At 42.4% G+C, this 26,755-nt stretch overlaps 2 protein-coding genes across 4 annotated transcripts in view; one reads left to right on the top strand and one right to left on the bottom strand.

Annotated features, from left to right (window-relative positions):
* Window positions 1–4,420, bottom strand: part of PIGL (phosphatidylinositol glycan anchor biosynthesis class L) — a 50,748-nt gene extending 46,328 nt beyond the window's left edge. The window contains exons 1-2 of the mRNA XM_085078790.1: window positions 4,082–4,420; window positions 1,352–1,451 (exon numbers count right to left, since the gene is read on the bottom strand). Coding sequence (XP_084934916.1) covers window positions 1,352–1,451; window positions 4,082–4,337 — 356 coding nt within the window. The 5' untranslated portion in view covers window positions 4,338–4,420. The remainder of the gene's footprint in view (window positions 1–1,351; window positions 1,452–4,081) is intronic.
* A 1,423-nt stretch (window positions 4,421–5,843) lies between these two features.
* Window positions 5,844–26,755, top strand: part of NCOR1 (nuclear receptor corepressor 1) — a 55,423-nt gene continuing 34,511 nt past the window's right edge. Inside the window, exons 1-6 of one of the 3 annotated variants that reach the window (XM_085078738.1) lie at window positions 5,844–6,079; window positions 19,364–19,541; window positions 20,928–21,067; window positions 22,561–22,756; window positions 23,741–23,923; window positions 25,811–25,924. In XM_085078738.1, the coding sequence (XP_084934864.1) occupies window positions 19,434–19,541; window positions 20,928–21,067; window positions 22,561–22,756; window positions 23,741–23,923; window positions 25,811–25,924 (741 nt within the window). In that variant the 5' untranslated portion in view covers window positions 5,844–6,079; window positions 19,364–19,433. Of the gene's footprint in view, window positions 6,080–6,149; window positions 6,277–6,513; window positions 6,930–19,363; window positions 19,542–20,927; window positions 21,068–22,560; window positions 22,757–23,740; window positions 23,924–25,810; window positions 25,925–26,755 lie in introns of those variants that run through there. The other 2 variants (XM_085078737.1, XM_085078739.1) reach the window with 2 other exon arrangements.

The following is a 26,755-nucleotide window of genomic DNA, read 5'->3' as shown; positions in this document are numbered from 1 at the left end:
ACCAAAGATTTACTTGCAAAAAGCAGCTCTCTGGGCTCTGTGTGTGTGTGTGGTGACTGAGCAGCATCAGAACTTGCATCACACACTAACCAACCTCATATTGTGTTAGAGGATAAAAGGCCAAGTGGCTTCTGGGCCCTGTTAACTTCAAAAGATGGTTCATTGAGCAGAGTTTATGCTTAGCAAAGCTTAGCAGCTTTTTCCTTATTCCTCCCCAGAATGTTTTGGGCATTGTCATCTGCTTGTAGTACAAAACTTGCAGTTATCCAAAGCCAGCTCATAAGAAGTGAACGGAAACATCTCTTTTCATTCCAAAGGAAAAACAACTCCTAGGCTGTTTTCCTCAGTAAGCTGAAAACTTGGAGAGAAACCTAAAGCTAAAAAAAGCAAAGGACTCAAAAAGATTCATACTCTGGACTGTGGTTTCTGTTGCCTTAGCTCAAGGGAAAATATGTTCATGGGAAAAAGGCCTGCCTGGAGCCAGATTTTTTTTCAACTCTGACTCTTCTAGCTGGAGTGGCTTTAAATCAATATGTTGCTATTATTTCTTCATAAACAGAAATATTCTTTACAGGCTGTGTGATAGCTGTTTACAAGTGAAACAACCACTTGTATCATGTTTCCTAGCAATCAGTATCTCATTCAGCTCCTACAAACAGACCATGATTGGGCAATTTGAGAGGCCTTTACAGTGTTAGTTCCAAGTTTCACTGATTCAAAGTGTTAAATCATCTTCCCAGAAGAGAGTTCCTGCACAGAGAAATGTTAGCCTTGTCACCTACCTCTGCAGCTACACTCAGCTAAAGAAAACAACACCACACCTTAGAAAAACAAATCTTCCATGGCTTTATTTTCAAGAATCTTACTGTCATGTTATTGTGGACTGTCTTTAGTACTGCAATTCACTTTTGTCTCTAGCCAGGACTAAATCAGATTATAAATATAAAAGAATTCCACACTAATCCTGCAAAGACCACCTACAGACAAACCTGCCCCAGGCAATTCAGAGAATTTGTAACTGTCTGTCTGACACTGCAAAAAGTTGTTACACAACAAAATGTGATGATCCTGTCCAATCACACCCTGCCAGACTCCATCATATGTGGTTATCATTATTCTAAATGCTGTATGAAGAGAGCTTCACCAAGGAATTAATCCCCATTATACACTTGAATTGTCTTTTGCATTAATTAGATTTATGTGAAGAATTAACAGAATTATCTAATATTGTCTTTCTTGAGATTCCTCAAGGCTTTTTAGAATGACACAGTCAGCTTTACTGAACATTAAAGTGAACTTCATTCCCATTTAAAACTGCAGTGGAATTCTGCTGGAACTGAAAACCAGTTACCTGTGATCAATGACTGTGACATCAGAAGCAGGAATCCCCAGGACACAACAACTCTGTTCCAGCTCTTTCTTACGAATCTCGCCTTGATTGTAATAATTGCCTGAAAATAACAAACAAAGCAACATCACCTTAGTTTAGGCTCAGATCAAGAGGTCCAAACAGTCCAGTATCCTCTTCCTCATTCCATTCACAGAGGAAGCTCAGAACTAATATGGCAAGATGGCAAAGAACTTACAGAATGAAAGATAGAAAACCTAATCGAGATAACGCAGTTGGGAAAAGTTGTAACAGAGATCAACAGCTAACAGGGAAATGGGATTCATTATCTTAAAATATTGCCTCCTTCTTCACTGAATTATTTTCTTCTCATCTTGCCCTGACATTTCCTTATTTTTTCTTGGCATCAGCCATGCAAAGTCCCCGCCAGAGCTGTGATGCCCCTTCCAGAATGTTGCTCTGTGCAGGGCAATACTTGCAACTCAATTTTAACTTTGAAGCAATAAAATTTTAAAAATACATTTGAGTATTAATGTGTGATTCAAGTCTGTAGACAGCTGTCTTGAATTACACTAGAACTTTTTATTGTTGTGGGTGTGAGTCATCTAAATCTAGCATTTCTCTCGAGCTGTGTTGCAATCTGAGCCATCACTAGCAGGCTTTGTAAAATTTTCAAAGAGGGGAAGAGTAACTAGGAAAAAAAAAAAGCTTCTTCCCACAGCCTGTGAGTGAATGACTTTGGGAGACTGACAATGACTGACTGTGGGATGAACCTTGGATTGCAAGTTCCAGCTCCATCAGAATGAACTGAAGTGTGCAACTTCTCTAGAAGGACTCAATGAGTCCAAGAGAGTTCATTTCAGACTGATTTTTACCAGGCCATTAACAACACATTTTGCTGCAATGCAGAGTCATAGCTGACTGCAGGTGATGCTTTATCCAAACAGCACTACTGCTCTCAAAATACCTGACTTCTACTGAAGTCAGAGGGACAGTTCCACAGCTTGACAGATGTGTCAGGACATCAGGAATATGTAAATGCTTACAAGAAAAAATGGGCAGAGAGAGAGAGCAAAACCAGCTGAATAGCTGATGCTGCTGGACCTCATCCATGGAGCACTCACAATAGAGCCAGCTACTACAGAGAGCAAAGCACATTTAGGCTGAGTTATTAATTCAATCTAAGATTATTCAGTGTGTCAAAGACTGATTTTTTTTTCACTGCGCTGTAATTCTAACTCATTTCTAAGTCAAATTGATTGATAACTGAAAACTGCAAGTACAATGGTTTTTAAGTAATGATTTTGTCTCAGTGTTAACAATTTGCAGTGACTTTGATCAACTCACTTGTCATCATCAATCACTCAAACAATGAGAGGATGAACCATCTGAATCACCCACAAGACTAATAGGAGGCTTTTAAAATAAAACTCTATTAGCTCATAAAGGTGCTCTCCCCTACATGGGCTGCTCATTCCCTTATAAGTGAGAGGACCTAGAAGGAAACGTCAAGCACACTCTGTGTGTCATGTCACTGAATCAGGAGTAAAGAAAAAAGAGAATTCAACAAAATAGAAACACAACACTTCTTTAGAAGTTCTCTAACAGAGGCAGTGTATAAGTCCCCAAAACTGAAATGGCCATTATTTCAGCATTATGGTCTGAAAAATCAATTTAAATGAGGTTGTTTCTAATGCACAAAATTCTGAACAGTGGAATAACTGATCAGGTGTCAGTTCTGCAGAACAATCTGGAGTTTTAGCAGATCATGAGAAGAATGCAAAAGTGTCATGTGCTGTGAAAAGTTCTTGTTCTGGGCAAACAGTAGAGCCTGTAAGAATCTTTCCACTTTATTCAGCTCCAGCAAGGCCTCAGCAGGACTGCTGCTTTCACTGCCCTTCAAAAAATTATGTGAACCAACAAGAGGAGTCCAAAGGAGAGTGATGAGAATGATCAGAGGTTTAGAAAACATGACCTATGAGGAAAGATTGCAAGAAATCAGGTTGTTTAGTCTGGAGAAGATAAGGCAGAAGAGGCAGATAACAGTCCTAAAATAAGTAAGAGGCTGTTACAAAGGGATATGCTGATTTCCATGTTCCTGTCAGACACGAAAAAAATAAACAAACAAGCTTAAATTACACCAGTGACTCAGGAAAAAGTGATTTGAGGAAAAGCTAGAGCAGCGCTGACACAGACCCCACACGCTGAGGCACCTCCCCGGACATTCTGGAGAACAAACATTTGTCTGCAGCAAATGAAGACACATCACTGCTGCCTCCAGGTCAACTGATGGACAACACGGCCTCACATTCCCTTCCGGGCTATTGTTCCATGATCGGATTGTAATGCAGCTGCTAGTTTTGGATGTGTTACAGTGAATGGATCATGACATTAAAACTGGATCATCCAAAAAGGCTTCTGCGAGATGACAGAATTACACAGAGTGCTAGACAGCACCTTCTACACCCCACTGGCAACTGCCACACAGTCTGGAAGTGCCTCAGCGCTGCAGCTCTCAGTTTGAACGCACTCCGCTCTGTTCTGTCACGACATGCTCTCGTAAAGGAGAGGGGAAGCGAGGCACGGGGAAGGACGGGCGACGGGCGCACCGTGCCTCAGTTTCCCCGCAGCCGGGGACCTTCCGCCCCGCGTCACCGCGCGAGGCCGCACACGTGGAGACACATCCCGGCGGCCTTCCCGCGCCCCGGGGGCGGGTGGGTGGTCCCCGCTCACCTGCGGAGCAGCAGAGCACGGCGGGGGAGGCCCCGGCGCCGCGCAGGCCGAGCAGGGCGGGGGCGAAGAACATCGCCTCGTCATCGGGGTGCGCCGTCACCACCAGCGCGCGCCCGCCCGGCGCGGCCACGCGGGTCGCCGCGCGCGCGCGCCCCCGGCGCAGGAGGCGCGCGCCCCCGAGCAGCAGCAGCAGCAGCAGCAGCAGCGGCAGCGCGAGCGCCACCGGCGTCCCCCAGCGCCACCGGCCCGCTGCCATGGCGACCGCCCCGCGCCGCCGCCGCGCCGCCAGGAAACGCGAGCCTCGGCAGCAAGGTTCCGGGGCACGAAAGGTTCCCCCGCTCCCACGGCCCTCCCCTGCCGTCCCCGCCTCGGGGCGGAGCCGCCCGGCCGCTGCCGCGGAAACGGGGCTGGGGCTGCGCCGCTGCCGGGGAGATGCGGCTGGGCTGGGGTGCTCTGGGGCACCCGGGAAATGGGTCCTGCTTCTGCCGCCCCAGGGCTTCGCGGGAAGCGAGTCCCGGTCCTGCCGCCCGTGAGGAGCAGGAGCCTGCCCTGCTCAGACCTGCTGAGGGTGAGCGCTGAACACGGGCTGTTCCTCTGGCTAAAGGCGTACCTCCTGACCCTGCTGGTACCTCAGCAGTGATTAATAGTGACAAAAGTTGGGCTTTTCAGAGTGTGGTACCTTTTACCCCTGCTGTGGAAGAGCTGTGGGTTAAGGGGAAGCTCAAAAGCAGGGCAGGAGCAGCTTATTTTCAGACACATTCTTTGGACTATCCCAAGTGTGGTTTTAAGGCAAGAAACTTTTGAATATGGTTTAGAAGGAAAGTCAACGGCTGGAGAAAGCTGCAGAAGGAAACAGGAAGCATTAAAATAAACATAAAACAGTCAGTCAGATGCACAATGGCTTGGATACTTCACTTTTCCAGACAAACAGGCAATATGGAACACAAGTGTACAGAGCAGTAGTGGAGTGTGGGAGTTGGGTGGGCTAAAGAATAAATGGCGACAACAATTCAGAAGAGTAGCTCAGACCTCACCAGGTGTATGCCTGACTGGCCTTCCCTGGCTCTTATTTAGACACATTTAACTTCCTAAAGAGTCACTGGTTTATGTTGGGATTAGACTGCAAACATCAGCCAGGAGATGTGCCGTGTCACCTTAGCGTGGCACTTTTAACTAGTGTAATAACACAACCCTTAGTATTCTGAGCGATGCTGTTTGCCACAGGGTGAGCCCCAGCTTTTTTAGTCACAACCAGTAATTCTGTGGGCATCCGACCTGCAAATGTGGGCACGACTTCTCCGTTTAAAGGAAATTGTGACAATGAGGCAATTTATTCTTGCCTAGTGGTAAGTAATAACAACAATCAGAGATTCTTTTGTGATTCTAGCACAGCCTGAGTTACACATTTGCACGTCCAACGCCGTGCGGATTTGAAACTCCTGAGAACGCAGGGAACAAATCACACACCCCTCATTCCGGGGGAGGAATGAACAGACAGTTAACGAGAATTAAACCTCTCTCACATTTTCGGAAGTCATTTGTCGCTCGGCCTCAGGGACAGCGCGGGAGGCACCGCGGCCGGGGCGGGAAGAGCCCTGCGGGACCGGCCGGGCACGGGGCGGCACTGCCGTGAGGGACTCCCGAGGCCGCGTCCATCAGCGCGGGCACGTTACGGGTTATTCTCAATTTACATCGGTCCGGCGGGGCTCCCCCGCGCTCCCAGCCCGCGGCCGACCCGCGGCAGCGCCGGTAACCCTCACGGGCTCCTCACGGGCCGAGCCCCGCTCGCCTCATGGCGGCCGCGCCCCCCCCGGCCCTCAGCGGGAGGGGGAAGGAGCCCCTCCCCGCCGCACCGGCCAGCGGTCCTGGAAGGGGCATAGCACCCTGCCCGCCAACCGCCGCGCTCTCAGAGGGTTTCTCTCGGGTCGTTCCTGCCTGCGCATCACCACTCATCGGAACAGCGGGAGGAAGGGGAAAGCCATCCTTAGCCGGTGAAAGGTACGGAGTCGCGGCGCTGCGGCTTGTTCGGTATCTGGCAGGACCTGGCGGGAGGGGGCGGAGCGCGCGGGGCCGGGGGAGGGGAGGCAAGATGGCGGCGGCGGCGGCGCTGAGGGTGAGGTGAGACGCCGCGCCCGCCCAGCCCCGCCGGGACCCGCCGGCACCCGCCGCCCGGGCCGCCCCCGCGCCGCGCCTCGGTAAGCGCGGGGAGCCCGGCGGGAAGGCGCGGGGGGCGGCGGGCCGAGCGCCTCCGCCGTGAGGAGGAGGAGGGGGAGGAGGGGGAAGAGGCGGGGGCCCGGCCATCCCGTCCTCCTCCCTCCTCACGGGGACGGAGCCCTGTGGTCTCCGGGGGGAGGGCGCTGGGGCCGGGGGGGCCCGTGGGGCAGCCGCCGGGGGTGCGGGGAGTGGGCGGGTCGGGGGCGGCGGTGCCCGGTGCCCGCGGGGCTTTCCCCCATTGCCGCTGAGGGTGCAGGGGGATGGCGGGGCGCGGAGAGCTCGCCCTCGCCGGGAACTTTGTGCAGAAATCCCAGAGCATCGCTCTGCTAGGTGATCATCCTCGCGCTGCGGGCAGGCGAAGTGCAAGTTAAAAAAAAAAAAAAAAATTAAAAAAAAAAAAAGGTCAGTTCTTCAAAATCATCCCCTCGGAGGCTCGGCGTTGGTTGCTGAGGATGTGCTGCGGCCGGAGCTCCGTGCCGGGGGAGCATCGCGGCCGCTGTCAGTGCCGAGTTGTTGCTGATGCTGACGCTGAATTATTCATATGGGACCTGTAAACATCCCCGGCTTCTGTCATCTCCGGGCTGCTGCAGGGCACAATGGAAGTGGCTTTTGCTAGAATTATTCTGACTTGATGGTAAAGAACTTCGTGCTTGCTGATTTTTGTGTGCTTGGAAAACCTGGGGGTATCGAGTTGGTTGCAGTTAGGCAGGATTCGAGGTGGATGTGTGAACTGTCAGTGTTAGGCTCGAGTAAGCAAGTAGATATTGTGAACAATATGTTGTTGTCCAAAACCTGCTTCTTCGTGTTTCACAGATATGGTTTTAACAAGACTGTTACCTTTCCATGACTATAAATATTGTTGTAACCTAAGGCAACTTATTATAATGGGAATGTCTAGTCCTGATGATGTGATTTTTGTGACAGTATTCTTTTATTAATTTTTGGTACAGCACTATAGTTACGAACTGCTAGAGCTCAGATACGGATTCTTATCCTAGGCAGTATGGTTTGAGAGGGAAAAAACAGTGCTATTATAACAAAAACTGTGGTGGTGAGAGGCACTTCAGGCACAGTGTAAGTGCATGAAGAAGTGGACACAGTTATGTCACTGCACATGAGGACCGTGCAGCTCTGCTGCAGTTTTGCACTGGAATTTTATTCCGCAGAATGTTGTTATTCCTGATTAACTAAACAACCTTGACATTTGGAAAGGAAGTCTGTAATATTTGAAGTGGATTTCTAGTTAGCTGAGATCTGGTGTCTGGTGTTGGGGGATGAAAGACCTTCGTGCTCAGCCCAGGGATTCAAAAGTTCAGGGGAAAGAAGCCAACTGCAGTGACCCTTTTTGCGAAAGCGTGGTTAATTTTTTCTTTACATCGCTTTTCTTTGTGATATGGTATGGGCTGCTGAGGAAAAAGAGCTCTTTTGTGATTTATGTGCAGGGTAATTTGCCTGTTTGAAGTACACTGTTCGATGTTGGTTACTAAAATACCTAAACTTGTTGCTAAAACATGGGAAAGAGGAGCATTTTGGAATCTTGTTTCTTAGAGTTATAATGTGGATTTTTTTAGTGTGTGGAGAGGATGTTACAAGTGCTTGCTTCTACAAGTGGTGCTTTTCTCTAGCATGTTAATCATTGCACCCATCAATTAAAAGTAACTCTCCAGATTGAAACTACATGCACAGAATCAGAGTATATTCATTTTGCTACACTGTGCTGCTGCTGTTTTGTTTTGAATATACTTTGTCTTCTATAATCACTCATTTTAGTTGCCCTTTTGGGTCAGATATGATTTTCATTGTGATCTAAAAGGACTTAGAAAAGTCTCCCAAAAACTGTGGTAAAAGCAGGGAGAGACCCTCAAGCTCCTTTCCAGTTTCCCCCTCAAGTTCCCTTCCCCAGTTCTTGTGCTCCTTTGAGTTCTTTCATTTCTCAGTTATAGCCTGAATGAGAGATGCTTGCAGGGAAGGGAAGCTGCCTCTGCTTCAGCTGCTGTTAAATGCATGAAAGCAGCTGAAAAAAATCTTCTGTAGTAGAGAACAATATTTCTTATAAGTAAGAAATTTATACTCTTTCAAAGCTCTGAGCCGAAGTTTTGGTGAAATGTTTTATTCCTCCATATGGCCTTTTGCCTACGAAATGGTTTTAATGAAGGTTATCTTGCAGGATTGAAAATATTATTTGGAGTTCTAGTGTGTGCAGTGACTTACATTTAAGATTTTAACAATTGTTGAAGCTGGAATGGATCTATTCCTCAGGCAGGTGCAGTGCAACACAGAACAATCTTAAGAACAGACTTGTAACCAGACAGTGGTTTCATAATGCAAACAAACGTTTCCTGGATGCCAGTCTTGAGCTCTTCAAGTCATTTATGTTCTTTACTCAAATCTGAATCAGTGTTTCAATGTTGGGCTATTAACTGTACATGGTACCTTCCCTCCCTACTCTAACTGGTCCAGATAAAAATTCTGACCTGTGCTGGACTGCTGTCTATAAATATTTACTCTGTGATACTTCTAAATTATGCAAATAGCCAGGATAGTGCTGAATGTATCTTGCATTTCAGTTTCTCTCTCCTTCAGTGATTCTCCATCTAGTAATGAACTTCTGGGAGGTTCCCTTTCCCTTCCATGCTCATTCAGTGCTCTCCCACCATCTGTTAAATCACAGCCTGGGCCTGCTGGGGCTCAGCTCTGAGTTGTGTGAGACAGAGGGCTCAGTCTTACCTTGGAAATGTGTTTCTGCCCAGTATCCTAAGAGATATTCCCATGTCCTTGCCCAGCTCCACGTCTAAACCACTCATAATGTTGCCCTCCCAGACTGATTTGATAAATGTTCTTTTTTTCTTCAGGCTCAAGGAAGATGTTGGTCTATGTGGTTTGGAAGTCAGTGACTTCACCTGCTTATGATTGCAAAGGTTATTGCAAAATTAAGATACTCCGTTGGTATAAAGATGCATCAGCCATCTCTGAAAATTCCTGTTGTTCATAACTTCCAGCAGTAAAAAATGTAGAAATGAATTTTTAATGCAGACAGATTACCTGGACAAACTGTTAGTCAGGACTTAAAAATTCTGTGCACGTTGAGTGACTGCTGTTGGGTAAAACTGAAAATGAAAATACAGTCACAGAGATGTTGAGCAAAAGGACACCTATAAATGAAAAAGGATGATGCTAAGTGTAAAATATGCTCAAAGTAATATGTTTTTTTTTTAGTGCTCCTCTAGTGTCACGCATTCAGTTGTGCCTTGTGCTGCAGGGAAAGGGCGTTTGGGTAATTCTCTTTTATGTCCTCATGATGTCAGAGGGCTCCTGTCCCCTCCCGAGCTGAAAACAGCCCAGAGCATTCCCTGGCTGTGGGGCACAGAGCACACACTCCCTGTGAAACCTCTGCTGGGCTTCCTGGGCACAGCCCGGGGCTGCCTGCAGAAGCAAATGCTCTCCTGAAGGGATTAAAATGCGTTCACGTTTCAGGGAACACGTCTAACAAATGTGAATATAAATCAGCTTCGAAACCAACTGATTCCTGTCCTGTTTGTCAGTGTTAGAGAGTTAACATAGAAGTTCATGGCAAGTTCAAGTGCTGTTCAGCAAACGAGGCAGGTATATGATTTCAGATCAGCTGCACTCTTCACTTCAGGAGTATTCTGGGGGAAAAAAAGAGATAAATTAGTTTAAATTTAAAAATTGCCTATAGAGTTTTGTCTCATCAGGGTCATATTTTTCAACTCTTGTTCTGTTTTTTATGGTGTCTGAGATGCTGGATTGACAGAAGGGGTATATGGAAGGTGGGAATTCTTATATATAATAATATATGATCAGTTTACACTGATTATGGTTTAGTTTTCTTGGTATGTTATTCCCAGAACCTGTTGTAATAAATGGGGTCACTTACCTGTTCCATTATAGCTATTTTTTGTGTGTTGGTGTTACATTATGGTCTCAAAGATCAGACTGAAACATATCTAAAACCTTGAAGTTGTGTTATTTTAAATTTGCTTTACTCCAGTTCTAAAAGATTATTTATACTATTCGTAGTTCAAGATCTCTTCCATTCTATGCCTTTTTCTGTGACTTGGAGGCTGTTGTGTGAGTCCCAATTTGAGTTATGTCTTTATATATTGTTGCATTTCCTGTGAAATAGAGTATCTTACATGTAATCAGAAATGTAGTAACAATAAACTTTGTTTCCAGAAGGCCCTGGTGCATTTCCTGTGGAGTATCAGAATGGACCAAGGCATTGCTCATAGATACAGTTAAAAAAAAGTTATTTTAACCTTTTCATATATTTTAGTTAAAATCTAGACTTGATTTTATCTGAACCCAGTCAGCTGAGGGGAATTATGAGGCTGATACTTGGTTTGCCCTGACCCTTTCTTTATAAGTGTTTTCTCTTACAATCCATCATAGTTTGTGGATTTAGTCAGTATGGATTAGTCAAGTTATATTTCCTTTTCCAAACCAAAGCTGTTTTTAAAAGCTGTCACTATAGGTCCACTTTTGATAGTCAATGAACTACAAGAAGATGCTGGAAACTTAAAACTGTGACCACAGAATTGCTTGGATGTTAGGTGATGTCAAAAGCAGTTTTACCTGCAGGTGGATTAACAGTGAAGGAATAAATTCTCGCACAGGAGCTGTTCTTAAACCATCTACCCTTTCAGTCCAAAAAAGGAGAAGAAAAGTTGCTGTTTTGGGAGAATATTTTATGCATAGTGTGTGATGCATATGAAGTTTGAGGTATGGGCATTTCTAAGTCATAGATGAAATGTGAGAAGAAAGGTGAATTGGAGCAAACCTCAGTGAGTTGTTGGACAGACTCATGAGTGAGGATGAGTTGCTGAGGAAGGTTTTTTGCAGTTCTTATCATTGTGGTTTTGTGCAGCATCCCTTGAGTCTCTTGCCTGCTGCAGACTGGTGCAGAGGATGCCTGGGTTGGTTTCTTTTTCACTTTCCAGTTTTCAGGGTGAAATTTGAATGCTCCAGTTGATGTTTCAGAACCAGTGGAATTACCCCTGTGGCAGGGATAGGGCTCTTGAAAAGGGGTGAGGGAGATGGCTGGGGTTTGGGAACTGCTGGAGTCACCTCAGAAAAAAACTGTCTCCCCTTGGGAATGAGAGTCCCTTTCTGGGCAGTGTTTGGGCTTTGTAGGGTTTGCTTTGGACATTCAGTTCTAGAGATTTGGGTTCTTTGGCTCATGACATTTTTTTGTGGTCTGCGTTAACTGCATGCTATTTGCCATATTGGGATAACCGGGAATCTGGTGTTCCTTGGAAAATGCCTTTAGGAAAGAAGCTATCTTTGTTTCTATGACATACTTTTAAAACCAGAAAACCCTGTAATGTTTGTACCCTTCTCAGTTTAAGTCATCGCTCCGTGGTATTTTTAGTCAAGGAAATGTCTACATCCTTAATTTCCATTTCTGAAGGGAGGACTTCCTCCTACCTCTTTTGGCTGGTTTTGGTGTTATTGTGACCCTCCTTGGCAGAAGAGAGCTGGATAGGCTCCATGGCAGGGTGTAAGAGCTGTTCCTCCATGAAAATCCAGGAGGAGGTTTCCTCCCTCAGGGGTTCTGTGTATCCCAGGCTGTTACATGGTAAATGGTGAGTGGATGCTGGAAATATGGACTCTTATTGGAAATGGATGTGCTCAGCATCCCTCTATATATATTTTTTTTTTGGTAAGTCAAGTGGGTAATTGATCAGAAAATTCCCCAAATGTTAATGTGATCTTAGTTTTTCCTGTTATGTTCCCCCATATAATGCAGCAAAGTTGTGCATGGCCTGGGTCCCGAGATTATGTATTAGCAGATTTTCTTCAAGATCATAAATTACAGGAGGGATTAAAATAGAATTTCCAGGAGAAGAGTATCTTGTCAGCTGAATTTGATCAACCCCGTTTTGGTAGAGCACAAATTCTATTTGTATTTGTAGCAGGAGAGAGAGGGAAACTGTTATTTAAAGATGAAGCATAACAATGTGATCCTGAGATATTGCAAGAGTTGGGGTGTAAATTACATGTATAAGGATACATCCAATTTTCACCTTTGGAATAGCAACAGAAATGACTTTGAATGAGTCTTTAATACTTACTTAATATTTAATGTTCCAAAAACTATTACTTGAAGTACTTTAAGTAGCTCATAACCTGTGAAGGGGGAATCTTTTCCTATTAAAATATGAAGTATAAAAATCTATTTTAATTTTTTGGCTCCCTTGATGGAAATGGAAACGTCTTCCTAGTACAGAGTCAATGTGACATCTTGAATTGACAGCTGTAATGCTCCTTAACTTGTCTGTAATTGGCTAAATTGAAGTTTGCCATGTGCCATGGAGAATATGTCAGGCATTGTGAGTTAATGCTTTGGATGTTTAGGAATAAAATTGTATTGTTCACTGATGGAAATTTCAGGGTGTGTAAAGGGTTGAATTGAGATGTTTGGCCTTTTCTTAGCATCTATTTTTCAAATACTCCCATTGCTTGATTTATATTATGTTAATAATTAATGGAGAGACTGTTGTTCAGTGTTGGTAGTAAAACACAGCCTTAGAGATGTAACTTTTTTACTGTATTTCTAGCAAAGATAGAAATAATGATTTTTCCATCAATAACCTTGTGAGTAGAGGGAGTGCAACTGTGTGACATTAAAGTTCTTGGGAATTTATGGTGTATTTGGGAATTTATGGTTCTGTCTGTCACAGAAGAAGAAAAGGCATTTGCACATGTGGAATTGTCATGGAAAATTCAGTAGTTAGTTGTTCTCAACTTGGAGAAAATACATTCATTGTTTCTATTCATTCCAGTAGCATATGTCCATGTGCTTTGACTACAAGTTTTTGAGTATTCTGCAGCATAAAACTGAGTGAAAAAAAGTGAAAAAAAGATTAGAAAAAGTGTGGAAGAGGCCCTGAGCTTTGAGGGTGATGCCTGTGTTCTGCAGAAATGGGAAGCACAGTATTCTGACACGTATTTAAATGACCATTAGTCAACTTGTCTTTAATTTTAGTGTTGACCTTTGAACATTTTTTTGCTTGTAGCACACAAAGAATTTTTCATCTTTTGGAGGGGATGCTCAACAGATTTTCATACATCTGTAAGCTTGGATATTGTAGCTGGAATCCACGTCCTTCAGTTCAGTTTTAAAGTACAGCATTATCTTAAATCTGCTCAGGCATCAACCTTCTGGTATGTTCTTGGATGAAAATCTATCTTTTAGGATTGTCCTCTCTATTGATTTTGTATCTCACCATCCCACCCCACAATACTTTGCAGGATTTTGTAGTCAGACTTAAGGGCTGACAAAGATCAGTTTGAACCCCAACTTCTTTTCTTTGTCACTGTATTTTGCCATCTGAATAACTGTCATATGACTTTGCTGATAAGTGGACCCTGAGGAGTGACTGAAGGACTAATGACTGCTCTGGAATTGTCTGGTGCTTTGTTAGTGAAGACTTTCTGCACTGCTAAGTCAGTCTGAGCTTGCAGCCCTACTGTTAATGTTCTGAGCAGTGGGATTTCAGGTGGGAGATGATACCTAGCCTTGTACTGTGTCCAGGAGTTTGAATAAACAACTTTTTCTATGGATGTTGGACCCATTAAGGTGTTTTTAGCAATCTGTCAGAAATGGACATGTTAGTATTTTCTGGTGTATGGCATATCGCCAGGATGCAAAGTTGATGTTTTTGTTTGGGTGTTTGAGCAGGTTAATGATTATCTGGTAAAAACAAAAATACTACTAGGAGGGTTTGTTTTGCAAATCTAGCAATACACTGCAGAGTTTTACTTAGGTGACTGTAATAATTTTGTATTGTTTTGTGTGAGTTGTGTCTTGCAGGGTCTGTAATTCCTGAAATCTGGTTACTGTGGTTTAATAGGTTGGTCGATAAATATAGCCTGATTTTGGTTTTTTCCATGAGGTAGTTTCATTACCATTTTATGAAGTGAAATCACAGAAATAATTATTCACAAGTATTGTTATCATGCTTTGGATAAAGCCTTTCGAACCAGCTGCTGAAACGCTCCCTTCACTCTTCATTTTCTCGCCAGAGTAAACTTTGAATAAATATCCCTGAATTAATTTTGTGATTCATTGTAGATCTCGTGTGCAAGGCAGAGCCTCCCTTGCTCTGCCATGGGTTAGTTACATCAGAGCTCAATTTCCTAAAGCTGCTGATTTAAAAACAAAATCCCCCAACTTGAGTTAGACTGTAATCTCATTCTTTGCACTCTTTATATCACACTTAGTTTGCTCAAAAACAAGATGAGGAAAATTCCCAAAAGGATGTGAAATTTAATTAGCAAATGTTGGTTAAGCACTTCAAGATGGCACGAAAATTACTCTAAATGCAGAAATGTCAGCTTGTTTTGGATAGCTGAAGGAAAATTGAGTTTACCCAGGAGATTGGTCTTTTATCCTTGAAGGTAAGAGTTGGAGAGAGGATATTCCAGCAAGTGGCAGCAGGTGACTGCCCTGCCCTGGGACAGCTGGCTCAGGTCTGGGTGGCCATGTGGTGAAGGGGTTTGGGGAACTGCCCTGCTAAAAATAGTCCCAGTTTTTAACCTGCTGTGTTTTCCAAGTGAAGAACCACTTTACTCAGGCAGTGCCTTCAAAGTGCTGCAAGACTTGAGTCTTATTTCTGATTCAGACTTTGACTATTTCCTGGGGAGTCTTTGATAGATTTTTTAACCTTTCTGTGACTCATTTTCCCACATGTCTGCTGAAGATAGTTTGCACTTCTGCTTCTGAAACATTTTGAGTTCTGGAGATCACACTGAAATTACGCTGTGATTGTTGCCATTATAATATTCAGTTCCAAATTATTTCTAACTTGCTCAAAATTCCCTGCATATGGTGAATGTAAGTGTGAACATTAGATTTTAAGGGAATTGTGAATTGGATCTGTTCAGTAGTTGGAGCTGGCCAAAGAGAGAAATATCATCATACCTTTAGAAATAAACATTGTTAAATCGTTTCCTTGCCCAAGAAGCTCAAATTAACACAAGGCCAAGTATCTCATCACAGTTCCTGAATCCATTACTCTTGTTGTTGCTTTTTCTCCCCTCGATATCTTCAGACTTAACTGCTTTTTTTTTTTTTTTTTTTAATTCTTTGTTCCTATATGTAATGTAATTTTTGTTTTTTTAGTGTTAGGCATTTGATGATACTCTGGGTTTTCCCATCTGGGAATGTCAGTGAAATGGGACATTATAGCACAATGTCTGTGTTTTGAACTGCAAAACAAGAAATATTTCTTTCTCTGCCCATTCTAATTGTCAGTATTTGGAGAGACAGACAATTTGCCAGCCTGGTTGGCAGCTGTATGAAAGTATTCATGACCTAACTTTATTTTTGTGAGACATGAGGCAGAATTCCAAAGTCTGTAACAGCTATTTTAAATGTTTTTATATTTAACCTGTGAAATTTGCAGAATAATATGAAAAGGTATGAAAATACTCATGTGAAAAATAGAATCTTGCTGTCGTTGACTGAGCAGAGTTGGAAGCTGATTTCTGATGGTGTGATTTGTCAGGGATGCTGAAAATGAAGATGAGCAGCCTCTGTTCTGGCAGAGGAGGGAGATCCAGCAAGAATCAGAGAGGCAGAGAGAGTTAATAAACAGTGAGGAACTTTAAAGGAGGATTCTGGTTGGATTTGGGTAGAGCAAGATGAGGTTTGTCATGACTAACGAAAGGATAGAGCAGGGAGGAAAGCCCGGATGAGGTTGTTTACAGTCTGCACACACAGTGACAGTTTTATGCAAAAGGATGGCTGTATTTAAACATCATCTGGACCTATGGAAATTGGAGAGGTTACAGCAGGGGGCTGGCACTGCCCTCACTGACCAAGAGCTGGATTGATGAAGAATAATCTGTGTCTGCTGCAAAGGTCTGAGCAGATGCTGAAGAGAGAGAGGCAGATGCTTTTGGCTGACAGGTCAGAAGGTTGCCTGCAGAGAAATAATAGTTGAAGTCAAGCACTTACATCCACAATTGCAGAATTAAGGTAGTAAGACAGGGAGAGATGAGCAGAATATTGCTGGTAATTCTACTGCCAAAAATTGGTAAAAAATCCCTCCTGCCTCCCAGCAGAGAGGATAAACAAGCTCATGCTGTAGGAGCCTGGCAGATAAGGGGGGTCTGCAGGGCACATAGAGGGGTCAGTTCAGGAGAGTGTGCAGGCATGTGGATGTGTCTGTAACAGGAAAAGGAGGCTTAGAGGGAGGGAATGTTGTTCTTCAGTGTCATTTTACATGTTGTACTTCAGGGTTGATTTTGCCTTCAAAGAAATGAGATCTCATGCAGGATCTCCATCCTTTAGTTTCCTCCACACCTTGTAATTGCCAATGTGTGATTTCCAATATGTGCCAATATGTGACCATGTGATTTCCTCAACTGTTACCCCTTATCTCTGCTGTCGTTGTGCCAGTTCCCATAGGGAGGAGGAAGAATGATCCCTCACTGCTGATAACTTCATGTTTTCTTATTTTCCTCTCTGTGTTTCTCACCTCTCATATTGACCATGATTATAATCTCTGATGCTTCTTGTTGCCTTCCTCTGTTGGCAACTTTTCTTTGTTCCCCTTTTAAAAAAAATTCCACCATGAACATGATCACACTTGTAGTTTTCGGTAGGAAAGTCATCAGATTCATTGTTTTCCTGTGTATTATGGAAAACTTGTGGGTTATGAGGGGGTTTAAGCTGACATTTTTGGATGGATGCAGGATGTACATTCTTGTGCTCCATGCCCTCTCTCTCATCTTTCCATGTCCAGTGCAGAATCTGCAGAGGTGGTCAGGCCCTCTCGCTGCAGCTGGTTGTGAAAGATTTCAAGATGAACACAAACCTAACACTGTACACTGAAGTCCTTGTGAATGGAGAAGTTGCTTTTATAGCATCATAGAAAGTGAGCGTGACTTGAACTTTCAGCACCTGGGTTAATGATCAACTTGTAGGTTTGACTGAATATGGAGAAAATAAGGAGTAGATGTAACTTGACAGAGAGAAAGGAGAAAGGACCTTGAATCATGCAGTAGTTGGCTTATATTTGTGTGTGATTTTCAAGTGGTTGCTCTCCTGATCCCCTCTGCATCCTCAGGTTCTTCAGATCTATGCACATGAAGCTCCTTAGGGAGCACAGGTTGGGGCATCAGCAATTCATCAAACTTAGATTTGTACTTTTGTAACCTTAAAGCATTTGAGCATCTCTATACCATGGAAACAGTTCATTTAATGATGAATGTGCACCAGCCATGACAGGAGTAGTTATCACATCAGTAAACATTGGCTTGAGCTGACAGCTCTGTGCCATGGCTTTCATTCCTGTGAAAGTCCGTGTAAGAAAGGAAAATCAGAGGTTTTCTTTTGGCTGGGGTTTAGGGGTATGTTGGAGTGCTCAGGCATAGCTCTCTGCTGCCTTTCTGACGCTGCTCCTTGATTAAATGGAAATCATATGACAGACCCATTAGACCATCACATAGTAGGTAAAGTTGTAGTCTAATGAATGCACTGTGAATGATGAAGTACAATGAATGTTAATGGTGAAGAATTCTGTTAGAGCTTGTCACTTGGATATGAATTATAGGTACTATAATAGATGTATAGGTACTATAAAGCACACTACTAGTGAGCTGTACTATTGCTTTGGAAGAGAAACTGTTGTTTTTCCTTTGATTTTTCATAGCTGAAAATCAGGTTTAAGAGGTACATCTCAATTTGTCTCATTATTCTGGTTGTCCAACGTGTATAAAGCTTTGTTTGATGGAGAGTTAAGGACTAAAAATCCCTTGACCAGAACAGGAATAATAAAATCTGTCAGATATACTGTAGATCTGTTTGTATAGCATACTCTTTGCTGAGCTGGTTTTGTCTATTGACTGTTAATGGAAAATGCAGTTCAGAAGTATAACTTTACAGGTGACGTTTGTGAAGGGTTGTGGATTAATGTGCTTTGAAAGGTAGCCATTGAGGCAGGGATCAACAGTTACTTTATTTGAAGGTCTGATATGTCTGCTGGGCTCTGGGCAACAGATTGAGAGTTTGCTCCACATCTGATAGAATTCTGTATTTAATACATAGGCTCCAAGGATTATATCTTTTGAGCTATCAGAGAGAAATATTTTCTGTTTAAAATGTATCTATGTCCTACTTTTTTGCTTAGAGCTGTCATCTACCTGCTCAAAGCACTGATGGGGGTGCAGAGTTTAATCAGTTTATTTGGATCTTTAGCAGCTGAAACTATACCCAGTCTCTGGCATGCTCAGACTTTGACATGGAAACGTGTCTGGATTTTTGCAGTATTTGAAATCTTTCCCCAGTCAGTTTGCAGTTCAGTGTTTGCTCTTCATCTTCAGCTAGAGAATGCAATAGAGGCAAAGCAGTCATTGACTGTCAACTAAGCAGGATTGTTTTAAGGCTTTGTAGTATATTCAGTTTCTGGCATCCTGTAGGAGCCAAACTATGCTGGCATTTGAAGCTGAGCTGGTTTTCTGCTTTGTGAGTGCCTTTTTTACTGACTACTTCAGTTAAGCTGCTGTTGGATGGTGATGGCATTCAGGGCCTGACTAATACACTGGGATTTAATGGACTGTAGGTGACATTGAGTGCAGCAGCCCTAAGACTACCTGAATCTGAAAGTCAGCAACAGTTCATGGAATCCAAAAACTTGGAAGAAGAAATGAAAGTGAACTTCATGTTGTGCTAGGGAAACCTGCTGTAAATGCAGAATGCACCTATAGACTATTATAACCTCTTTAACATTTATTTAAAGTGACCTACTTTTCTTTCGAAATTCTTCTAACTCAACTGGTAGCTGGTAAAACAATGTATATTTAAAAAAAAGTATTCCAACAACATAATCCTCAAATCTTTGTGTAGACAATGCTGACACGTCTCATTCTGAGCCCATTTAAGACCCGTTAACATGTTTCAGACTGGAGTAACCTATTAAATAAATACATCAGGAAAAAGCTTTTACTGGTAATGGTTGTTATGCTTAGGTGACTATGGCTGTAATGTATTGTGAGTACATCTGGTACTTCAGTGCTTATCAGCGATCTTTTTCCCTTTAGGCGGTTTCCTAGAAACATGATTGCTTGCTGGGCCTGATCTCACAGCTTTGTGGAGACTCCTTCCCTGATAATGTCAAGTTCAGGCTACCCTCCGAACCAAGGAGCTTTCAGCACGGAGCAGAGCCGCTACCCGCCCCACTCTGTGCAGTACACCTTCCCCAGCACCCGCCACCAGCAGGTAAGGGGGACACCCCAGAGCCTGGGGCTCAGCCAGGCTGCACTTCAGCTGTTTGCAGTGCCAAAAGGGGATTATTTTTGCTTTTTAAGCTAAGGTGGCACAAGCTGGTTGCATTTGAAAACACATCCATGTGCCCTGCTGGGGAGATCTGCTGCCGGTCTGCTTAGATAAATACTTGTGGAATGGCTTCTTCTCTTTTGTTTTGCCCTCCTTGCACTGCATTTTGCTTCTTCAGGATTATGTATTGGTCTCCTTTTTTACCTTTTTTTTTCTTCTGGACAGAAAACTGACTTTTATAATTCTGTATCTTCGCCACAGATTTATATTTATTAATATAAACTTCCTGGGTTTAGTATTGGTGTCTCATGGTTTGAATAAATTCAGTAGGGATTGTTCCTAAACTTTTGTTGCAGTATTAGGCTAGAATCACTATAAGTTAAATGTGGCACTTGTCAAAACTGTGTGCAAGGTGGAGAATGTATAAAAATGTGTGTTATGCTGATTTTTTTTCTGAAGCAGTTGTAGAAGTGCTTCCAGCTGTGTTCTGCTGGCCAAAATGGGAGTAAAGGATTTCTAAGGATATCCTGCTTGGTCCCTTCTGCCAAGCATTTATTCTGCCATCCTGTGCTCTGTGGTGTGGTGGGGTGTGCAGGACCAGCTGTTGGCTTTACAACAGTTCAGGTTTCCCTCATTTGAATGAAATTCTCCTCCTGCTGCAGATACTTTGGATGTTTTCTTCTACTTCCATGTTAGCAAAAAGAATTCAAAAATCGAAGATTTTTGGTTTGCTCTGTGTTTATTTTTAGCTAACTTATGAAAACTAAATCTCATGGGTAATGATCTATTACATGTCTTGCAGAGCTTCTCTTCAGTTTAGTGCCAGCTGCATATAATTTTTAAAAGCAAGTGGTTGATGACACATGCATACAAATAAATAGTCTTGTCAATTGTATTGTAACACTTGGATTGTAAATTGTATCAACTGGAAGATGCACCTTGTGTGACTCTTAGTTCTGATTAATAGTGTCTGATATAAAAATGTCTTGAGGTGATCACAAAAGTAATTGCCTCGAGGTTGCTCTTGTTTTACCACTTTGCAGTTGGATGCGCAACACTGATTTTAAAGGATATTTTTTAAAAGAATATTCATCTGCTGCTGACTCACTTGTGTTTTGTTAGAAGTTGTTAATAAGTCAGGTGGAATTCCCAATATAAATATTTAGTCTCTTTAGAGTTCATTTAAATCTTAGAACTGCCATTTTCAAACATCATTTTTTAAGCTGGAATAAGGCTTTGAAGGTGGAAATGCTCACGATCACGGAATGCTTTTGCTGCTGTTAACACGAGAGGTTTTGCTGCTGTTAACACGAGAGGTGTTTCCCGCAGGAATTTGCTGTTCCCGATTACCGCTCGTCTCACCTGGAAGTCAGTCAGGCCACGCAGCTCCTGCAGCAGCAGCAGCAACAGCAGCAGCAGCTCCGGCGCAGGCCCTCCCTGCTCTCCGAGTTCCACCCAGGCTCTGACAGGTGAGGAGGCTGAGCTGCAGGGGTGTGAACACCAATCTTGTGCCTGCAGCTGCCCTGGGGTTACCTGAGGATAGTGGACAGTGAATCAGATGTTGGGGTTTACTTCCAGTTTGCTAATATTTTCCTTCCTGGTGAAATGGGTCACTGCATGGGGAATGCTGAGGGATGTTCAATGTGCATCATCATTGCTGGTAGAAGAAAGTTTTCACAGAGCATCAACCATTCATTTGAAGAATGTTGAATGTTTGCTGAGCATGAAATTTAGAGGTTAAAAACCCACTACAGATCAGAATAGTATTAACTGGATTGTAGTAAGTTAGCAGGAACATGCATCTGTTTAGGGGAGAGATTAAAATATGGTTTATGTACTCAATTTAGTGTATTAGTCTGCTGGTATCCAGTTGTGAGCAAGTGTTAGTGCCTGTAACAACCTTTTCTTTTCTTGCACTCACTGCTTGTAAAAGCCTTTTTTTTGCCTTGGACTCTTAGTGAATATATCTGCTAGGAGCAACTTTATATGCAGGATTACTGCTGGAGGTTTATTTTGGCTATAGCTGACCGATCTGGTTCTGAACAAATACCCATGATGAATGTTATGTAAATACTGGTCTGGCTTAAAATCTCATTAGGATATTCCCAGAAATAACTTGATGGTAGTGAAATCTGGGGCTTCCATATTGCCTTCATCTTGTGTCAGCATAATGTCAGTAAGGCTCTGTTTTAATGCTGAGAATCACAGCAGCTTTTAGAGTTCTCAAAATTGAGTTTATAGCAGTAGTAAATCACACCCCCCCAGACTGTAAATTTGTAAAAGCTTATTTGATAGTTCTGGCAAACTGCAGGAAACTGCTGCTGTCATCTCTTCAGTGGCACTTCATAGGAAGATGTTGAAGCATATGAGGGTCTTTTATGGACATCCTGTGCACTGCACTGTGAAGCAGTAAGTGATAACTGTTCTTGAGCATTTTTCTGAGCAGGAGGAGTCTTTAAATGACTCATGGATTGAATCAATGACTGCTTCTGTCATGGAGTTGCATTTTAGTAGAGATCAAGTTCCAAACAGACTCATGGCTCATCTCATGCGTTCTGTGTATATTTAAAAATTATTTGACTGCAAAATTTAAATAATGGAGCTGTTGTGGCCATCTTCAGTTGAATATAGTACTGTGTTTTTCTCATGGATTTTTCTGTGTATTTATAATTTGAATCAGACCTTTGATTTGAACAATATCCTTGTAGCAGTGCTGAGTTTCTTTAAGGGTTTGTAATGATAGGAGTGCCTTTAATTTAAGATTCAAGTTCTCTTTCTCTTTTCCAATGGATTTTAACTGTTGTATTTTTGAAGGCCATACTTAAAAACAGTTTTCTACTTTACTGCTTAGAAGGAGCTTCACCAAATTGAATCTCCTTTATGATAGAAAAGGGTCGAGGAGCCCCAAGTATTTTTCTTGTATTGAAAATGTATATTTAAATAGTTTATCTCTTCTGTATAGGCCTCAGGAAAGGAGAACTGGATATGAACAGCAGTTTCATCCAGGTCCATCTCAGACAGATCATGATTCACTGGAATCTAAGCGACCCCGTCTTGAACAAGTGTCTGATTCCCATTTCCAGCGTGTCAGTGCAGCCACTGTCTTGCCTTTAGTACATCCTCTGCAGGAAGGGCTGAGATCTGCAGATATTAAGAAGGTAAAGCCATTTTCTGTTGCAATGCTGAGGACTTAAGTTTCTGTGTTGCAGTGAGCTAATCAATTTTTTTGTGTTAGGTAATTTTTTAATTTGTTTAGGTTCTTTCTTTAATCCCAAAAATTTACTTTTACACATTATCAGAAGCTGTGATTGTGAGTCAGTGTTACTCTCTTATACAGTCTGACTCAAACAGAGTAAATAGACTGGAATTCTGAGTTGCCACTACTCTCTTAAGTCACTCAAATCTCAGTTGTAAAATGATTATAGTGTGGTGCATGAAATATTTCTGCTTTTCAATTGAAAGCTGCTGGTAAATGAATGCAAGTCCATTTTTTCCTGTAATTAACATTGATACCAAATAGTCAAAGTACTTCCTTCCACCCCCTTTTCCCTTTTAAGCTTTTGAAATGAATCTGCTTATTTACATAACACTAATTATACTTGTCACTGTCTCATTTTGGCTAAATCTAGGACAATCTAGTTTGGGGTGGGTATTTTCTATTGTAGATACTGAATATTAGAGCTAAATTCAAGAGAACTTCACATTTATGACTACAACTAACTCCAGATGTGCTTTATCAGGCTGGTCATGATTATCTTCAAGAACATCCTTTTCAGTATAGGTGCAGAGTATTGAGGAGTGGCTCTCAAGTAACCCTTCCTTTAAAAATAAAAGTTACTCTTTACATTTATGAAGATGTATTTTTAAAAAGGAGATGTTTTGATCATATTTTGCTTTCAAGGTAAATACTGCAGTGTGGTGCTTTTTTAAAAGATGAACTCTGAAATTAGAGTATCATAAATAGGCTGTCAGTTAATTCTAAAACATTTAGAGCATTATTAAAACTTCAACTTGGCCTCTTGACAGAGATACAGATAACTGGAAATCGTTGTTAATTCCTGGGTGTTTGGTTACTGAGCACTCATTCCCATGTTATGACTGATTTCTCTCCATCTCCCCCCGATCTCCTGTCCCCATGGAAGGACCCAGCTTTTGGAGGAAAGCATGAGGGACCATCTTCTCCAATTTCTGGTCAGCCTTGTGGGGAGGACCAAAATGCTTCACCTTCCAAGCTGTCAAAGGAAGAATTGATACAGAGCATGGACCGTGTAGATCGTGAAATTGCGAAAGTGGAACAGCAAATCCTGAAACTGAAGAAGAAGCAAGTAAGCATAGCAGGCACTGCTCTTGTTTTGTGCCAGTGAAAAAGGTGTGGAAAAACTTCATTTGGTGGTGGTGAATTTTTTGGTTACATGATCTAGGTGAAGAAGTTCAAAATGGAAGGTTATGTGTATGATTTTATTTTAAATAAGTTGGCCATCACATAGTTTTGAACATTTTTGAAACTAGGAAAAAGCCACATAGGAATGGCAGCAGTAGACGGGTTTATATTTGAGACTGCTGTGAAACAAGGGCACTGTGACTGTAATTTCAGCTTCAGAGCTGCTTGCTGGCTGAGGGGAGGATCATCTTTCTTCTTTTGCAGTCTGTGCAAGGGGAGAACCCCTTGCATGCATCTCCAAAACCAGAGCTTGTACAAAAGTCCCTGGATCATCTGCTTTCCCAAGGGAAAGAGATCCTAATATGTGGTGCTAGGTCAGCCTTGGGGGAAAGTGTAGTAGGAGGGGGTGTGAATAAACACAGAGAGCAGAGAAACAAAGGAGGAAATACCACGTTTTTTTTTTTTCTTTTTTTTTTTTTTTGGTATGGTCCTGGCTGTGCTTTGCATCAGAGAACTGCACTTCAGCCATTGGAAGCAAAGGAAGTGTTTGCTGGCAGAAGTTGTTGCTTTCCCAGTAGCTGCTGTAGCCAAGTAAACCCACCCTTCAATCGAGGCATCTGTTAGTCATTGACAAAAAAAAAAGTCCTTGTTTCCTTTTCCTTTTCTGACTTTCAAAGATCCAGATAGAGAAAGTGCCAGCTTTCCTCTGTTTTAGGTGGAACTCGGGAGGAAATGAGAGTTACACTGTAGGATTTACTAACTTGTAGGTCCAAGATAGGAGTTGTGTGTTTGTATGGTCTGGAAGCATTGAATTACGTCTGAATTTTAATGACCTGTAAAGTGACCTCCAGCAGAAAAACAAAAAAGGATGTCACTGAGTACCTGTGTGTGTGTCAGTGATGCTTATCTCTCTGTTCACTTTTCCACAAAATCAGCAAGTACTGTGCATCTCAGCTGTGAAGGTTCATTTGTGCATATTTGTATGTGATTTGACTTACAAAAAACTACAAAACTGTTGTTGCAATATTTGAGCCCATTTCTTAGGACATTCTGCTAAAATTTTAGGGTTTGAATTCTTGCACAGCAACGTAGCACATCCCTGTAAGGCAGGATGGATCCCTGGTGTCAGAAGTTCTTTGCTGTATGTTTGTGGCAGGCATGAGTGAAGGATATTTTAAAAATGAAGATATCACTGAACCAGATTTATTTGATGTGCAAGTAAATCACAGCAGTGTAGTAGCTGGGAAGGGATTACAGGGTGGGTTTTTTGCTTTTGGTATTTTTTTTTTTGCTTGTTTGGTATTGTAACCGTCTTGGAACTTTAATGCATGTGGAGTGGTTTATTTTTGCTCTGAAGTACCTTTAGAATGATGTTCTCTGTGGAGTGTTAGAAGGACTTTTGTACCTTTTGAAACCATAAGACAGCAGTAATGGTGACACTTGAACATCTACAGTGCAGAAAGGCAGCTCTGTGGTTTATTTCCCCTGAGACAAGGCAGCTCTGATGTAACTGTTCTCCAAAGTTGATACTTTTGTTTAAAGTTAATAATTGTAAATTACAAAGTAATTGACAGTGGCTTTAACTGTCAAGCTGAAACAAGTCTGATTCAAGGCAGGTGAGTCTTGTAAACAGGTAATTTGGGTTACCAATAGTACAAAAAATAGTCTTGTTATTGTCCCTGCGGGCATTAAAACAATTTCATTCATTCCTTGCCAGTGAAAAAGCAAAATAAGAGGCAGTGCTGACTGATCAGCTGCGTATTTTATCTCTGGTGACTAATTACTGGTGGGGGGAACATGGATGGCTGATTTTCTTTCTTTGGTCTCTTAGCAACAACTCGAAGAAGAAGCTGCTAAGCCTCCCGAGCCAGAGAGGCCTGTGTCCCCTCCTCCCGTGGAGCAGAAGCACCGCAGTATTGTCCAGATTATTTACGATGAGAATCGGGTGAGTGTCCCCTGCACCTCGCCAAGCTGGCTCTCACTGACACAGTGCTGACATTCATTAGGTCTTTATTTACTTCCCTGGGGCAAATTCTGCTTCTGTTTCTCTGATTTGCCCACCCCTCTTTTACTATTTCTTGTGGTTCCTTAAATGAAAGGCACTTGCATGACATTTTTTTTCTTGATCACAAGAATCTTCCTTCTATCTTGTAAGCAGGATAGGGAAGCAGCTGTGGGACTCATCCTTAGACCCTTGTGCTGAGATGCATGGATTGTAGGGATATATAAACATACACACACGCATCTATATATTTTTAAGTGTGTGATATGAAAAATGCCTCAGAAATTTATCTTGAATTCTTTCTTTCTCACATGAGCTGACAAACTTGGCTGAAGACTCCACTTTAAAATGAGCTGAAGGGAAAAAACTGCATATTCTCTAGGATTTTGTGCCTTCTTTATAAACTCTGACTTCTGGCATTTAAGATTTTTATAAATTTACAGATATGAAGTAGTAATATATTGGTGCATTTTGAGCTTGTGCTGTTTAAGTGGTGAGAAAAGTCAGGAGCTCAGTGATGTTGCCAACAGTAATAGCAAAAATGCTTCCTGCCTTTTTTTCCCATGGTAGTTTGAGATTAGGGAATCAGATATCTGGGGGTTCTGAAAGTATTGTGATCTTCAGTGAGAGTGGTATATGTTTGTTTAATTTCCCAATTTTATTCTGTAGTTTGGAGGAGCAGCTAAGTTCTATTAAATAGATTTTTTTTTAAATTTGAGGAGGTAAAAAAATACCTGCAAAACAATACACAGTAGAACTGTGTCCCAAGCATTC

Source organism: Lichenostomus cassidix, chromosome 19 (assembly GCF_008360975.1).
Source record: "Lichenostomus cassidix isolate B80296 chromosome 19, HeHo_3.0, whole genome shotgun sequence".
NCBI lineage: Eukaryota > Metazoa > Chordata > Aves > Passeriformes > Meliphagidae > Lichenostomus > Lichenostomus cassidix.
Note: the sequence above shows the minus strand (reverse complement) of the source record. Positions and strands in the feature narration are given on the sequence as shown.